Source organism: Mercenaria mercenaria, chromosome 9, assembly GCF_021730395.1.
Source record: "Mercenaria mercenaria strain notata chromosome 9, MADL_Memer_1, whole genome shotgun sequence".
Lineage (NCBI taxonomy): Eukaryota > Metazoa > Mollusca > Bivalvia > Venerida > Veneridae > Mercenaria > Mercenaria mercenaria.
The window spans coordinates 79,921,044-79,939,995 of NC_069369.1; the positions used below are offsets into that span (position 1 = coordinate 79,921,044).

General features: G+C 35.0%; 1 protein-coding gene across 1 annotated transcript; it reads left to right on the forward strand.

The window, feature by feature from the left end:
* Positions 1–419: 419 nt before the first annotated feature.
* LOC123547567 (protein jagged-1-like) lies at positions 420–17,448 on the forward strand. Its single transcript, XM_045334762.2, has 7 exons — positions 420–518; positions 11,594–11,710; positions 12,010–12,101; positions 14,959–15,081; positions 15,622–16,043; positions 16,415–16,520; positions 17,105–17,448. Exons 1-7 carry the CDS (start codon positions 471–473, stop codon positions 17,259–17,261), a joined length of 1,065 nt encoding a protein of 354 aa, XP_045190697.2. The 5' UTR covers positions 420–470; the 3' UTR covers positions 17,262–17,448.
* The last annotated feature ends 1,504 nt before the right edge of the window (positions 17,449–18,952 follow it).

Genomic DNA, 18,952 nt, shown 5'->3' on the forward strand with positions numbered 1-18,952 from the left:
AAAGGATTTTAATTCATATCGCACGAATGATATTATGCAAAGGGCTGCTTATAAAATGTATCATTAATTGGAACTTCTGGATATGCCGTCAGCAACAAGCAATAAGTATTTAATACATTTATCCTATGATGAACACATATATGCACGTGAAACTTTCATCACACAAGATGTAGCCTGACAAAGGTAACCTAATAAAGATGACCTTATAAAAACTAAATCATTTGAGCAATATGACACAAGAGATTTGTACAAGATTAACTAATTGATAAATTGTCTTGAAGAGCTTTTGATTTCGGATACTCGGACTTAAAATAAGATCTTTATTAAATCCTGTTAAACCCCTTGATTCAACTTTGATTACTTTCCGATGAGACCCTTTCAATATTTGTCAAAATGAGATAAATTTGAAAGAAGGTCCACAATCTGGTTGGGAATGTAGCAAATGGACATTGTAAAATTGACAATATAAAATGAAGGTTTTCTTCATTTTCTTACTTTTGCATGTCAAAAACTTACAGGTAAGATCAAGCAACGATGTAATTTTTACTTCTTTTATTTAATAAAGTCCAACATATAATTAAAGCATCGTTTTACTGGTTTAGTTTCATTTAGTTCATGTATTTATTTCCAATTTGCTATTTTCACTTGTTTGTGATTTCATTTGGCAACGGTAATCACATTTACCTAAAAAAAAATTGTTCAATAAAAAAAGAAATAATTAAATGTGTAAACTATCTTCTGTTCAAAAAAGGGGAAATGTTCCTTCGAAATTAATGGACACACATTTGAAAACGACAGTGGTTTGAAATTACATGTGTACCAGCTTTGGATATTTTGCACTCTTTCAGATACAGATATGCGAGGTAAGTTAGCACCAAAACAATATTTCAGTTCTAAATAATATTTTAATCTCCCCACTTTTCATAAAATTTTCTTCGATCATATGAAGAACAACTCAAGAAGAACGGGAAGTAAACAATGACAAGAATAAAATTGTTGCCTAAAGTTGTAATGTATAGTAATAGTCCAGTCAATCTAGTGTCAAAAATGCAAATAATGGAAAAAATTTGCACAGAAATGGTTTTTGTGTTTTCATATTCTACAACATGTCTACAACATGTGCCGAGTCTAAAGTGAAAAATCTACCAAAATCTAAGCATGCAAAATATGATTTTTGGGCAAAAAAGCTGGAAACTGTATCTAAAACCGCGATTTTCTGGAATATTGATAATACGCCTATATCTATGTGTAAATTGGAATTTTGAAGCTTAAAAATGTTGAAACTTATCTTGTACATTGTTTTCGATGACTTCTTAACATTGCATGTATAAAAAGATACAGAAATACCTTTGATACAATTGTATAGTGCATTTTAAAGTTCTTTAACTGTGTTGCAAATATTTTTGTTTTTTAATTTGTGGATCAGATTTGGAAGAAAAGTGTTGGACCCCTATTAATTTCTTTAACTTACTGAATAACTATAAATGTCTTTCAAAGTCAAATGCAGGACCGTAGGAAGCATTTTCAGATTGGAGGGATGGGCGAACACATGAAAATCAGCTCAAATTGACTCGCTCTCAAAATATTTGCTGAGATAATTTTCATAATCAGTCAAATCATTGGGGGGACCCCACCCCGACTGTTCCTAAAGCCCTGATATACACATTTAGGCAAGTATGCATGCGGATATGAATGCATACTTTTATTTGATTTCCATGTCTAACTCTGTCTCTCAGCAAAACAGATATTTCTGAATTAGTCTACCGACCTACTCACCAGAGATATTCTACAAATATGTTACCCTTTATTTCTTCAGAAATAATCAAACTGTCAAACTATCAAATATATAGATTATATTTGTTTGTGTCTGTGTAAGATATCATTGCGTGAAAGCAGACACAACCCTAATCAGTGTAGCAAAAATCAAGCACGCGACTCTTTTAATTTTCAAATTTCTCAGTATATTCTGAAGTTTTGAAAAATCAAGCTTTAAATTTTGATCCGAACGTGAAGAACTACCTTAAGCGTCTAAAATAGCCCTTTTTCATATTAAGAACAAATGACAATAAATATGTCAGTATGGAAAAATAAAACTTCTGGACTTACTTCCATTGTAATATTTTGAAAAATCATATATGAGGAATATGTCAGGGAAAACATTTGGACAGGGCCAGTCTAGTTTCCAATGAAACAGATGGAAGTCATCAGACAGGAGGAGAACTAACAGTTAATTTTTATTCCTAAACTTAAGTGTCATTTGTTATTTTCAGTTCATATATAGACATAGACCTACAGACATTACTAACACAATATATGATCTTTATTAAACATCACATTATCATACACCTATAATTTTATGAATGTTCTTTCACAAACTGACGAAATATATATATATAAATGTGACAAAACGGAAGAAAATTAGGACCTATTTATCTGACTGTATCTGACCGATTAACTGAAATATTCCTATAGAACTGATGAACCATTTTGAAATATAAATTGGCATGCCATATTGGTATTAATAGTTTTGTCATTTCTATTTCAGTGGTTTATTAATATATAACGACGGATTATATTGTGACGTTCCACTGTCTTAAACTGTAAAGTTTTTACTGGTTCGAACACTTGAACGCGAAAGATGTGGAAATTATTTCAAATTCTAACACTTTTAAGATGATTTTCTTTTATATAAACTACCGTGTATTGTCTTGTCGATTAAAACACGTTTCGCAAATTGGCCTACTTTTGGCTATTCCACCTAAAAAAGTATCTCTAACGTGTTAGAATGGAAATAGACTTTACTTTTGTAGGCAAGCGAAACACGTTTTTTTTTTCGTTCAGATGCGTCGTTATTAATCACTCAGGCATTCGGCCTTCATGATTAGATTACTACGCATCTGAACTCAAAACCGTGTTTTATTTGCCAACAAAGAACGCAAAACTACAATCTATTTCCCAATTATTTATTACCAGGTTGTACTAAAATTAACCCGTACTAGAACTCACCGTTTTGCGTTTGTGTCTACTGTCATGTTTCTGATAAGGAGAAGTCAATCAACTCTCACATTTTAGGCGATTTTCTCTCTCTCTCAAAAACCGTTTGAAAAAGGGACTTTGTGGTTACTGGTAGTATAAACTTACTAACATAATACTTTTGCAAGATAATCAAATAAATAACCAAAAGTATTGACAGGAAGAAGTAAAACCTTGCTATGTTTTTGAAATAACGGAGGAAATCAAAATTCTTCTTGCCTTTTTACCATTATTTCATTATCCAAAATCAAAAACCAAGAGAAAATGTGCAATATTCTCAATTTTAATTCAATATACTATATATTTGAATAAACATTAATATAGTTAAAATAAAGTATTCAAAAAGCATGTGTAGCTTATTCTTATATATTGGGATATTGTGTCCACTCGAGGTTTAACCGGGTAACCAGCTAAACAATCAATCCGGCCAGGTAACCAGCCAAATTGTAGGGAATAAATCAGCTGACCAAAAGAAGACCAGGCGTGTTCTCTAAGTTCTAACCGGTGACCAGCTGAATTTAATTATTTACAGAAAAACAACTTGTAATGTGGCACAACTTCCATCAATGCTACGGTTCACCATGACGGACAAAATGACAGACGAGTGGTATCTTCCATTACTCTACGGATAACCATAGTAATAATGGAAAATATTAAACGTGTCACTAAACCAGACACAGCACTGCAGTGACTAGCATCAGCAGATATGACTCCTTCATTATCCTACGGATATCCATAGTAACAATGAAAATCTAGCCGGGTAACCAGCTAGAGTCGCAACGCAACGCAACGCAAAATACTGTAATGATTAGCACCAGCCAGGCTATGTATCACTTGAGCAAGGCTATATAGAGCTAGACAAGGTTCTAACGCAACGCTATAAAGATATTACCAGAGTACTAGGGCAATACCTTTTGTACACCACTACTTAATGCCACACAAGTTGACTATAAAACTAAACGAACCAAAAGTAAATTGCAATGCTCTGACCCTAGACCCACGATTCACGCTGGTAACTCGCGTGAGCCGGAACCCAGGTCCAGAGTTAAATACAGTTTGAACATAGTACACACTTGACAGTTAATGAAACTGAAACTAATATAAAATTGCTAAAGTATGCTACGCCCAGTTAACTTCTGATCGGCTGAATTTTCTCCCGCCACAATAAATTTCATTGAAATTTATTAATCCCCGAACATTCTGAAGAGAAACGATTTTAAATACATGTTGCATTCAAGAAAACAGCAAGGACAGACAGCTCTTTAATAATTTGTAAATCTCGTAACTAATTATTAATATGTGTTTCTCATAATAGCGTCTTTAATGAAGTCTAATGAAGTAAAATGCTAAAGTATGCTACGCCCAGTTAACTTCTGATCGGCAAACTTTTCTCCCGCCACAAATTGAAATTTATCCCCGAAAATTCTGAAAAGAAACGATTCTAAATACATGTTGCATTCAAGAAAACAGCAAGGACAGACAATAATTTGTAAATCGTGTAACTAATTATTAATATGTGTTTCTCATAACAGCGTCTTTAATGGAGTCTAAATAGAACTCTATGCCAACTAACTTTAAATGAACTCCGTCGGGACGATAAAAGGCCGTTTCTGAATCAATATCTGTTGTAATTATGTCTGAATTTCCTGACTCTGATACGATTTTGCGACCGATTCTATTCAGACGTTTCCGTTTAGCATCAATAGGAGCATTTCCCCCTCTCAAACCTGACCAGACCTGTCTTGGTAAAATATCTAGCCATATAATTATCGTGTATGGAAAGGCGTCTCTAAGGTAAATTATCTCTTGCCTTATAATATTTCCAATGTCCGGGGTTTTAATTGTAAGTAAGTCGTTACCACCTAAATTGATGATGATAATTCTTGGCGGTGTGCACAGAAGAACATAAGTCTCTAGGTGCTGTCTAAGTCCTCTCCAACCCAAACCTCTCTTACCCCATCATGCAATTGAGAATCCTCCAATGTATAGGTTAGGCTTTCCAGCGGCTATAGCATGTGTCAGCCGCCAAATACGGGATTGAATCGCCAAAAAATCCAAACATCTAAATATAAAAGTAACAGTATTGACATTTTTTCTATACCCGATTGCTTATAAATATACCCTTACGTAAGAAATCAACGTATATATGTTTTATAGCAGTCTGAAGACCAATGGCCCAGTTACGGTCCAGAATTGTAACGTGTTTTAAATATAGCCAATGATAACACGCTAGAAAATTGAGATCTAGTCACAATAGCACCGTTTTTATGGCAAAAAGGAGAGTTTGCTGTTTAGGACGTATTTTCAAAAACTCCGTAAGTTTCAAAACCGGACAAATACCATTATTTTGCCTAGTAATTTAATAACGGCTGGTTTTCCTTTTTGGCTTGTTTTATAATGACGAAGACGAATTACCACATACTGATTATTTTGATAAAAACAAATATCGTTAATGAGTATTGCGTGATTTAGCCTGTTCCCCTATATTCTCGCGGTATTAGTGACAAGGAATGCAGTAAGCAAGCGAATAAAAATATAACAGTTATTTCGTTTAATAAACAATCTAAAATAACTCAGTATGTATCAAAACGTATAAGTTTTGACACAAAATATAATTAAAATACTCCCGACAATCACATGTCAACATGTACACTTTCTACCATTTTGATTTTGTTTGTTGTAGTTGTAGAATTATTGTTAGGTTACATACCACTATATTTGTTTATTTTCGGTACACATAGTAATACTCTGTCTGTTTGTAAAACTAACAGTTTAATTATAACAATATTGGTAAAATTATTTGAAATTTTCCACACCCAGTACTTGACAATTTACTCCATTTTGACAGTGTAAACTTGAAAGAGCTGTCCCTTCCCAGAACCCTGACGTAATTTGGCGGTATGTGACTACTAAATCCAGTCTGTTTCTGGAATTAAAGGGAATCGGGGCATTGTGGGATCGTCGTTCCATCGGGTCTATCTATAACAGACGACATAAACAAAACATTAGCGAAAACGATGTTAACAAGTGAAAATACAGGATTTTGGTTTTATTGGATAGAAATTAAAGTATTTCAACTATTTTGAAAGTATATACACCAAAATTCTATGCATTCTGGATCAATTGATTAAAATTTGAACTGAAAATGAAAGTAGGTTGTTTGTAAACAGTGTCCAGATGGCGCTGCAGTGCTAAACGGAAATAACGCGAAATTACCAATGACGCGAGAATACCGCGGACGACTATAATTGGAAAGAGCGTGTTGCTGTCAACTCATTGATCCGAAAAAGGCCAAAATAAGCTAAAGCAAATAGAGCTGAGAAAAGTAGGGTTTCATACGAATCATAACAAACGGTTGGTAGTTTATTGCAGATTTCTACCAAAATCTTCTTAGTTATCGGCTCCCGTTTATCATAGGTTGACCTACTTCTGTGACAACTTTCTAAAAATTTTCTTAGTAGGAAATTGTCATTTAGACTATAATAACCATTAATTCTATGGAAATAATTTATTCCCATCAAATATGTTGTAATAGACCTTGGTGATAGTCCCTTTTCGAAACAGAAGGATAAAAACAGAATAATATGTACTAATGGAATCGGCCATAAAATGGGGAGGTTGTAATTATTTCATAAATTTCTCAAACATTTTTAATGCGGTATTGTAAGCTAGCGATGAGTCTGTTGCTTAAGACGAATAGACGAGACATTGAAGACGTTCCACAGGAAAGAGGGTTCCATGCTGGGTTCGAGGTCCGCTTCTGGGGCGAGTTCCCTGAATCGTGTCAACTGTGAACGAGATAAGCAGTCACAAATAGTATTCTCATGACCTGGGACATGGACTGCTTTAATCAAAATATTCAGCTTAAGACAACGTAACGTTATCAACCTTATAAAACACATAACCCTATCGGCTTTTGATGATAATTTCTTTAAGATGTGAACGACTGCAATGTTGTCACAGTTAAATTTAATCTTTTTGTTGGCTAGCTGAGGACCCTAGACAAATAATGATACTATTATTGGAAACAATTCGAGAACCGTAATGTCCGAAGTAATACCTAGCCTGTGCCATTCAGTCGGCCATTTTGCATGACACCAGTGACCTTGGAAATAAATTCCAAACCCTAAATTTTCACCGCCTGCACTATTGGTGAACAGTTGTACGTCAGCATTTGAAACCCAATATATGTCGTGAAACAGTGATAAAATCTGAAAAGTAGATCCCTCGGAAGCATCGAGAACAAGGCAAACAGTGAAAATTGCAGACTCGGTTTGATTGAGTCTGTTCATGGGCAGTAATGGAAAATGCAACACTGCCCACGCCCCCTAGCACCGGCTTAAGCAGTATTCAATCTTCAAATCTAAATGAGTTGAAATCAATGATCCCGAAGGACCAGAAAATATAACAACACTGGGATGAAGTCATTAAAATCCTTTAGAAGCCATTAAAATCCTTTAGAAATGTCAGCCACATGTCCAAGTCCAATATAATTCCCTTTTTAAGACGAAGATGGTGAAAGGGTTTTGAAAGACCGCAGATTGAATCTATTAAACGGCGAGAAAATGGACTACCCATCGGTATAGCACGACAGCAAAAGTTAAGAGAGCCTATGAGTAATTGCATCTTTTTAAAGTAGTTTTTTTTTTTTTGAGATAGCATCTCATTGATTTTCTGAATTACCTCTTGAATTTTGGTTAAAGGTATTCTCACAGTCATATTTTTAGAGTCGAGTTCTAAACCTAAAAATATCAAAATTTCCGTAGGGCCCTCCGTTTTCTCTTCCGCTAAAGGGACGCCAAATTAGACATAATTTCACCAAAAAAAATTAAAGCTTGGGTACACGCTTCTGTATTTTTACCAGCACCCAGAAAATCATCCAAAAAGTGTGTTAATCCGCCCGCCTTCAATTTTCTTTTAACACAAAACTCTAAAAATCTAGAAAATCTTTCAAAAAATATATAACTTACAGAAGCACCGAATGACAAGGCTTTGGTAAAAAAGAATGTATCCTCAAAACAAAAACCGAATAGTTCAAAATCTGCTAGTTTTATAGGTATTAATCTATAAGCGTTGCGACTGTCCGAAACTTGTGTATTGAACCGAACATAATGCGGGGTCAATAAAGTTATTCACTGATTCGCCTGGCGGATAGGATAAATGATGAATCATCCTAAATTCAACTGGTGTTTTCTTTGGGACAAGGCCGATTGGTGACAATTAAATTTGGGAACGGACGTTGTGTAAATGGACCAGCTACCCTACTAGCAGTGATTTCTGTACTTATTTTGGATTTTATTGTCAGGATTAAGAACAGTGGATTTTGAAGATTTAGAGTGTCCGAGTGCACATGGCCCTGTGTATTGAATAGGAAATCCGTGCATGAAACCATCAAGTAAAAATTCGGACTCCTGTTTGTCATAAAATTGTCATATTTTTTCAATGGTAAAATCTTAATTGGCGACTTTGCTGAATTGTGTATATCTAAATTTGATTGATTTTCTTGGCTAGGTGTTTCCCTTTTAGTTTCTTCTTGGGATCCTAAAGGTGCCCCGCCTATTGCATGAACGGTCTCCCACAAAAAGTTTACTATATGTAGACTGAGATTGGGTTTGCGTTGAGGCAGGCGCGCCCGATCTTGTGCACTTAAAGTCTGGGTGGGGACCTTGACATTAAGAACATGTATGACTGAATCTGCAATTAGGCCAAGTGCAGTTGCCAGCATTAAAATCGTTGCATGCGTGCCTATGTGAATTTGTTGGGGTTCTCGAAACTGGCCTCAATCGCATACAACGCCACCATTTGACCAGGATGACGGTGAGACAGCTTGACGTAAGCGAAATTGCTCGTCATACTCCCGCCAGCTCAAAGACCCTTGTCTCATCGCGGCTTCCCTAATATTGTACATGTAAAGTAATAATTCGTACACTTTTTCCGCGTGATTTGAAAGTTAAACTTATGAATAAATTAAAAATGCATTCGTCCATTTCCCTATGTCATTAATTTTTTCCTTAGATTCTTTTTGAGAAGTTTGAATCTGCATATCTGAATTTAACCTAAAAAACTGAACCATTACAAAATTCAGACAACTCTACTGCTCCTTTGAGCATTAAAGCTAGATTGACATACGAGCCATTGCAAATTTGTTGTTTTAACGAGGTTGGTAAATGCACTGCAATATCGTCGTCGGCTGTCCGTAATGACGGTAAGCAAACGTTGTCAAAATTATTATTGGAGCTTGCGTTGTTGAAAAGTGGAGTACATTTACGCCACTGTTCGAAACATCCCTAAAATAATTATGCCCTGATGCACTTGCGTTTCTGTCAGACATAGCATAAACTGACATAGGTTGGCAACACCCAAAATCGTCATGATTACTTAAATTATTATCAACAGGTCTATTAGGTAGAACTTGAGTCTCTCTCATGAGGTGTTCAAAATCTATGAAATTACACCTACCGGCATTATCTTGAAGCATTCGGTCCTCTACCTAGCCTTCCAACTCATCTGCCGTTCGCTTCCGGTCCCTGCCACCATTTCTCTGGTCGACGGGTTCACCTCTCGCTTCCGCCTTGTGTCTCACATTTTCGACAGGATCTTGCCTGACTTCCGCGGCGGGTCCCCGTCTGTCATTTCTAGCAGATTGTCTTACGTTGCCTACGGGTTCCTGTCTTGCGTTTCTAGCATGTTGGCGCCTAACATTGCCGGCGGGCTCATGTCTTGCAACTTCTGCAGGCGCGTGTCTGGCTTTCTGGCGAGTTGGCGCCTAACATTGCCGATGGGTTCCTGTCTTCCGGCGGGCTCCTGTCTAGCCCTTCTTCTCCCTCTGCCGCGTGGCATCTTAGTATGATATGCGGCTATCTGATGACACTAAACTAACCGGCGTTGCTTCCAAAATCTAACAAGTGTTGTTTCGTAAGTTGTGTAAGTTTACTGACTGAGAATATTGCACGAGTTTCTGTGTTATATATGTTCGTATTCTGCGTTTGGTTCCCGAACCTATCTGGTTTATTAATATGTAACGCTTGTAATCAACCTTACAGAAAACATACATGATCATACATGTATAGGTATAGAAACACGATGACAAACTGACATAAGTATAGATAGGCGATGACAAATCCACGATTTCGTAAAAAATAAAAGCAGTTATTTCAAAAATAAAACAATTGATAAATATGTCACATTTATTTTAAGATCATCCTATCGGGTTCGATAACACATCAATCCTTTGGCTTTTGCAGAACTTAATACAAAAAACGTGTATTATCCGTGTAAAGAAAAAGAAGAAATATCCATGTTCCATCAGGAAGAACTAACAAGAGATAAACAAACTTACATTTGTGACGTTCTACATGAAAGAATAAAATTACAATTTTACAATTTCATATAATTTCATAATTTCCTTCCTCGGATCTAAGCATGTATTAATAGGAGAAAAATCGTGTATTAACAAGGCAATTGACGTGCTGTTTATCTATTTTGATGCTTTGTCAGGGCCGAATATTCATTCTTGCGCCGCTTATTTCCCAGTTAAAGGCACCGACCTCCAGATTTGGCTAAAAAAATTCTTTCAAATTGAAGTTTGGTCTTGTTATGAACATTAGAATATGAATTTTTGTTTCTAAAATATTTTAAAAATTCCAAATCAAGAAAAAAAGATGACCGCGTCAGAATTGAAACCCAGACCGCCGCGGAAATAAAGAAATTTTCCCTTCGTCGTAACCAATAGCACTATAACTGCAGTAAGGAATAATGACTTCAAAATATAGATATTTATAATCGAGACAGCTTACCTGGAGTAAAAGCGTTACAAACGCTTTTCGATTTTCATCGTAAAAAGTAGTAAAAACAGCAAATTCTCATGTTTCCGTAACATAAAGTTTGTCAGCAATTAAGTTTTAAAGCCTTTTTAAGAAATATAGCATTTATTCAAGATATCAAAAATATATATTATTATTATTTGTTGTCGTCGAACGATCTGGAGGCCAGTCGCTTTAATAACTCTCCTTTGAATTGGGCGGTTAGGACAATGCTCTTCGATAAAATCGGCTGTAGTTTATTCGATTGTTTATTACTAGGAATCATATCGAGGAGTTTGGGAAGTATCAGTCGGCATGTTTTCATTTAATATTTCAAAGAATTCATATAAATCTTAGAAACAAGTCAACACGTTGAAAATAGTTCACAAACAGAATAAATCGTACGTACAGTTATTATTATTGAAATGGTGTTCCCTCAGTTTACCGAAATTTTAAATTATATGAAAAAAGATAAATGTCTACTTTTGGTAGAGTTGTAGATTTATACGCCCCTGTAATGATATTTAAAACTTGTCGACGTTTCCAAGAACAATAGAATGTACCGGAATCGCGATGTCATCATCTATGAAAACAATAAATTTAGTCTTCCTGTCAGGTTCTATGCAAGAATAGAAATAATGCACGTATATTTTGTGTATTAACGTCAGCAGAAGCCCGCTGGAGTGTTGTTGACTTTGACCGAAGTTTCAATATATTTGTATTATAGTAGCTCTTAACCATTGAAATATATAATACAGGCGCTACGTAACAACGTAGCCACCAAGAATATCACGCAATGTGGATCCATGACATGTTTGCATTATGCAATGTGTACAGACGATGGAATGGCTTGCCAGTGCCACCGGGGATATAAAGTAAGTTACTCATTACCATCAAATATTTACTATTACATCAACTGTGTTTGGTACAGGAAGGAGAAAACTGTTTGTTTTACCACGTGGAAATACCAAAGAAGTGTTAAAACATTTTTTTACCCAATTCTAGATGTTAGGTGAAAAACTTAGCATAGTTCAATCTATGACTTTGAGACTTTTTAGACAAAACGTATTTATCAAGTGCTTATTCGAATATTTACTTTTGTGTTGTAAACACTGCTGCAGAATTAAACTTTAATAACCTTTATTCAATGTATTCACATCAACCTAATTTATAGGGAGATAGCTGTCAAGACGATTTAAACGAATGTGACATGGGAGACCCTTGCTACCATCGAGGAAAATGTGAAAATACATTTGGAAAGTGGCGGTAATGTATTTGTTATTAGCCATATATATACTTATTCTTTTATCGTTCTAGAAGATAAGAGCGGAACTGCGCCGGAACATCGGAAATTGTTACTCAGTTATAAGTCGGAATCCAATTAAAATAGTTTTTTTTTTCAATACAGGTTTATCAAATATTCGAGAGTTCAAGGTCAAATTTCTTCTCGTATTTAAAATGTTTCATTTGATCGCTTTATCTATTATGATGCCATTCGTCATAAGTTTTCTAGGTTGTAGTACTAGTAAGTGATATTAATTATCAGCAAGGTAGTTGCAATATTCCATAAATATAACTATTAAAATGTTACGTTTAATGCAGGAAAGCTACTTAAAATTAAATTTGTAAAATCTAACGAAACAAATGTTGAAAGTGGATACAATATGTAAACAAAATAAATCAATAAATAAATAAAATGAAATAAAACAAAATTGAAAAACACAGTTTGACCTTGTACAGTTAGTCGTTAGGCTCTCCTACTTGATGGTGTTACGACTTCTCACGTGGCTCTTTTCTCCTAAATCCTACGCATACGGACGCATGGAGTGGAGACGTTTTGGTGGTTTTCAAAGGCAGTGCCCCTATTTTCAACTTGCTTATTGTCCGTTTGTTTTCATATGTTAGATATGGTGTCTTGTATGCTGGTTGTGTTATTTTTGCCACGGAAAATTGGTTTTAAATTTTCAAAATAGAAAACTTAGTCTGTTAATTTTTGTCAAATAAAGAAACAATACTGTGACTATGAGCTTTTCCTTTGCTTAGATCTTAGCTAGATTACGGTTATATTGTGTATGGCTCGGCAAGAAAATTTTATTTACAGATTTTAGAATACCATCCATAATCAAGGTCTTTTTTCTGGTCTTAGTGCATTTAAGACATCGCAAGTGTGAAGCAAACGAATGCCTAGAGAGAAAAGAAACGCTCTCATTGCAATATGATTTGAGGGTAGCTGCAAATACTTCTAATACTGTTCATAAAATCATTTTTTAAACAAAGTACTTTTATTTTTACAAAAGGAACGGACAATATTTTCATGTTTGCAGCTGATATTGTAACACTAATTATATATGTTTTTACACAAATGCTTTTAGACTTTTTTTAATAATTTCTTGGTGATATATGGCCTTTTTGTCAATTCGATGTAAGATCATACTCACTCACTCCCTCCCTCACTCATTCACTCACTTCTTACTCACTCACTCACCCACTATTTCATGTCCCGTCCACTTGTTACCTACTCTTTCCGCTCCCCCTTTTTAACATATTCTCATTTTTGATATCTTTCATATAATCAAAATGAACTTGTTGATAGGTATCTTAAGCAAACCATCTGCTATATATTTGTGGCTATGTTTACCATGCTCATTGCTTCAAGGGAAACTACTCTTATCCTTCATTTTAACTCCGCTGTTAGATTACACACCGTTCATATTATGAGTGAGAAACTCGTATGTGTTTCTCCTAATCTATCAGTTAAAGCCATAGCTATGTCGATACAATTCGATGTACAGATAATCAAATTGCAGTGTAGGGAAATTTATCAGTTTATTAATATTTCATATCAGGTCAAATCAACTGTTTTGTTGATAACTGGTACCTGTCGGAACTTGGTAACCGTGGATTATAATTTGTCAAATATTGACGGAATTCCGATAGGTCATGTGTTGATCTGAAACGCGATGCTCGATAGTGCGATGACAAAAACACAAAATCACAAAACTACGATAACGAAAACGCGATACTACGACGATAATAACGCGATATTACGATAATGAAAACGCGCTCATACGACAGTACGATGATGATAACACGATATACTATCGTATTTTCACAATAGTACTGTCGTTTTTTCACCATCGTGATATGGCGTTTTTCGTTATTGTAGTATCGTAATTTCGCAATTATATCACCGTACTATCGCGTATTATCATCATTATTATTATTTGTATTATAATTATTATTTACCAGATTTTATAGCGTTCTTTTCAGCTCTAAAATAAACGTTCAAAAGCGCTGTACAAACTACATAATAACAAAATGATATGGACACATAATACAACACAAAAAATACATTTAAAAATCAGCATTAAAATTACCACAGGCAGTTAGCTAGAATAAGGTTTGACTCTACATATTGATATTACTAGATATTTAAAGAACAATAAACAAAAGTAAATAACTCCTTTCGCATAGTCATACAACAGCTTGCTTTCAAGTACAAGGTTTCCGAAGAACTTGAAGTAAAAATGTGTTTTTAATGATCCTTTGAAAATATCCATATTTTTATGTTTTGAGTCTCTAATGGTAGCCGGAAGAGTATTCTATAACTTCGGTGCAGCTGATGAAAAACTACGATCATCATACTTAGTTGTTTTGAGTTGTTCTTGGATCTCAAATGTCTTACTGACTGATAGAATTCTAGCAAGTCTTTAATTTAGATCGTTGATTGGTCATCTTAATGTCCACTCTGTGAGTAACTGCATTCTTTAAGACCGGTGTAATGTGATCGCCATATTCTCGTTATGAATCGAGCTGCAGTTTTCTGAAGATTTTGAGGTCGATTCAATAAGGACTTCGGAACACCATACAAGAGCGCATTGCAATAATCAAGGCTTGAGGTGACGAGAGAATTTACTAGTGATTAAGTAGCATCTGTATTTAGATATTTCCTGATGTGGCCTATTTGACGTAACTGACCTGTCCTGATATATATTGATATGTTTTTTCCATGCACATCATCGTAGTGTCGCGTTATCACCATCGTTCATGTTTGTGTATATGTTTTGTCCAACCTGTATCATTTATTAATACGTTCAGAACTTCGTTTAAAATTTCTTTCCAGGTGCAACTGTTTGCAAGGCTGGAAAAATGGTGGAGGCGAACACTGCGAGATTAAAATTAACCCGAAATGGAAATGCACACAGGGATGGATGGGGGACAAGTGCCAAGACCAATGTCTCAATGAGTAGGTATTCTGTGCTAAGGTATTGGTCGTATTATCGGAATGCAGGACAAAAATATTGTTTTAAGTATTTTATCATGTAATAAGCTTCCATATAAGAACAAATGTAAATGTACAGTACGTAAACTTATTAATATACCCTCGCAATATTTCGAAATAAATTGCACTCCAAGACCACTCATCTCAACATGAGTTGAGACAAGTTCACGATATAGTCAACAAAGGTAAAATTCTCCATATAACGTTTAGTTACTTTTATGGAGCCTAAACTGTGGTATCATTTTGCGTTAATTTTATAACTTAACACCTCAATAATCTGTAGGATAATGCGCATTTTGAACAGAGACAGACATGAATTTCTCGATGTGTTTTGAATGAAAGTAATATGTTATTTCATTAATCACGTCCATATTCATGAAATCAGTTATGAGTGAAATGATATGGACTAATTAATAACTATTGTTTTCATTTATGTAGGTCTATCAACTTACATTCATGCAAAGTTAAATTAACGTTTTATAAAATTTAAGTATGTTTTATCAGTTCCATGTGTGGACAGAACCAGTTATGCAAAAAGCGAGGAAGAGGATTGCGATGTTTATGTAAAAATGGATGGGAGGGGGATAAGTGTACCGCCGACGTAGACGAATGCAAGAAAACCCCATGCAAAAGTTTTGAAACGTGCATAAACACAATTGGCTCTTTCGCATGCACGTGTCCTGCCGGGTGGCAAGGTTCTAGCTGCGCTAATGATGTAAATGAATGTTCACGAAACCCATGTAATAATTCTGGAACATGCACAAATACAGGCGGTTCCTACTTTTGTAACTGCACTGATGGATGGAAGGGTATCAGTTGTGACGAAGATGTGGATGAATGTGCTTATCAGCCTTGCAATGATACCTTGGTTTGTCACAATTCACATGGTTCCTTTTCTTGTGAAGTACCACCTGCTCTCGATAAAGGTAAATGTACTGAATACATATTCCATGAATTTAACCGCTTTCCACATTAGACAGGACCTTATCAATATCATCCGAATTCACAATAAATACTCCAACTGTACATTTTATCTCGGTTTAAAAATAGTTTTCGGTGAGCTTAATTTTCCTCTTTAAGCATAGATAAGTTACACTTCTACAAAATGTAGCATTTTTTCTCAAACTCATAATTATTCAACTGAGGGTTGTCTTTGGAGAGACTGGTTATGATGTAATACGTTACAGATATAATTTACATTTAGTTACACACCCAACGCTATGGAAAGGTATTTTTTCCTGCAATGACTGAGAAAGTTTTGACGGTTTTATCTATTGTTTTTTATACGTGTACACAGTTGACTTGGGAGGACTGAACACTGGTGTTATTCTTGTTGCCAGCCTGGGCGGACTATTGCTTCTGGTGTTCGGTATTTTCATTCTGATTATGGTAAAAAATAAATGGTAAGTATAATGCTACTCATAAGTGGACTTTTGGAAAGATATAGAGAGCAAAGCGATTCAAATCACAAAAGATGATAGGTATGCATAACAGTTTAAATGTATGGTATTCATAAGTTTATGATATATCAAATGGCAAATATTATAATAATAATAACTTTATTTTAAGAAGGTGACATATTAAGAGTACATAGTATACATACAACTTATTTCCAATATCGCCTTCTACAAAGATGTTAAGCACAATGTTATCATATGTCAAACACTTTTTAAAAATGCCTATGTTGAACATAAACTTCTAAACAAACAATTTTTGCAATGTATCAATAGGGGTGAATGAAAAACTGTTCTTAATAATTACTTACCTGTATGCACTTAGAACACTTTGTCTCTGACCCCTCATAATTGCTTTAAAGCAATCTAACGTACGTTATTTTAAGAATGTATTGTCAAGCAGAAAAACCATTATTGACCATTGATTACACCCTCATGTCGTGTAATAAGTCAGATGGTATTCTTCATAAGTATTTAAGTCTGAATTACTCAGGACTAGAGTAGTTTTCACCCATATGTAATTTCTTTTACAGTAAAAAGAATCGTGAAAAACGTATAGGGAAAGCAGTTGTCCTACCAGAAAAGCAAGCATTTCCTGCACGAGGTTTCGCTGCGCCTCAAACTATACGTCAGGGATTTGTGTACCAACAAGACAAGCAGACCGTGAAGCAACAAGGTCTTGAGTTTTGACTGTTGACTGTTGTGGGCTAGATAAAGGTTTTCATTCTACAGAAAAAAGAAGTGCTTTGACTAAAGATATAAAAGGGATTTTATGTTGCTTTTGTGTGTTTTGTGCTTACTGCGTTTTAGTAAGAAGCTACTTTTTCAATATGTTCAAATGAGTGTTTGCTTATGAGACAAATATTGAAGTTGTTAAATAAACCGTGCAAATGTTTGATGAGTTATTAGTCCTTAGCATGGTTGCTATTTTATTTGTTAGTAAAGGGCGAATAGTAATCTCGCATTAAAATAATAAAGAAATAGTACTAGATTTTTACTTTGCCAGTATAAAGTATCTCTGCTTGAGATGCCTGCTAATATATAAGAGAAAAGATATCCATTGACAAAAGCACTTTTATGCAAACACAATGCCTAGAAATTAACGAAAACACCAAAAGTTGTCCCAAATTCTTGTTTCACATGATTCTGCACACGTATTTTCAGTATACTGGCATACTTCAGGTGTATTAATCAAAACTAATTTCATATGGTGTATAAACACAATTCAAGAAAATAAGCATCCCTACCTTAAACTGGCCATGACATGTGTTATTATATTTGTGACATACCAAAATATAATAAAAATGTATGAGATGCATGATAACCTTACCCTATTAATATTTTACATGCATATATCACTGATGATAACAATATGCAAATACATAAATCTAGATGCGAGGCAATCAAAATGTTTAAAGCATGATTAAGAATTCAGACTTTGTTTATCAGTGTGAGAGACTTTCTATCTTTTTATATCATTTATATTATATATCTATATTAACAGTAGTCTTTAGCGACCAAGCGGTGGCCGTAACTTCTCAACATACTTTGTCTCATTTTTGTTATAATTTCTAGTTAGCAATATACGTAATGGTTTTGTTGCAACTATTGAAGTATGATCAGTTTTCCTCATATAACTGTTTGAACATGTGACAGGCGTAAACCTTACCAAAGGACCAGACTTTAACATTGTTGGAAGAGAAACACAAGCAAGCACTACGTGTGAAATACAATGTAATTTAGCTGAAATCTTTGTATTTTCCTGATGAACCTCCATGAAAGACGCTAGCCCGTCTGGTCCACCGAGACTTGGATTGAACAAACTGTTGTTATTGTTATCAGCGAATGGTTTCGACGATGGATAAAAATCTCTTCAAGCTGCAGAAAATGTCTGATTACTCTCGTAAGACTGCCGAGTGTGGTAGGAGTTTTTTGGTGTTATTTCTAGAGAACGCTCGCTAGCTTGCAATCACCCTGTCTTCCGTTATCATTTTCAGGTAAACCTGGGTTTTTGACGTTTCATTCCTGGTCTTTATTGTACCCCCTGAACAACGAGGTTGTAAGTGTGTATACTGGTTTCAGGTTGTCTGTCTGTCCGTCCGTCTGTTTGCCCGTAGACACAATCTTATGCGCACCAGCTCTCCATATCCTCTTGACATAATTTAATGGCTTAATTAACTTCACACAATTGATCACATGATAGCTCTAGTTTTACATATGGTGTTATTTTCTTTAAGACAGAGTTCTGGAGGCTTATGATTGGATTTCAGACTCCTGTGAATATACTACCTATATGCCATCTTTTCTTTGATAAGAAGAATGTTAAAGTGTTCCATATATAATTCTATGTTTTATGCTGATCTCTAAGCGGCCAAATGTTT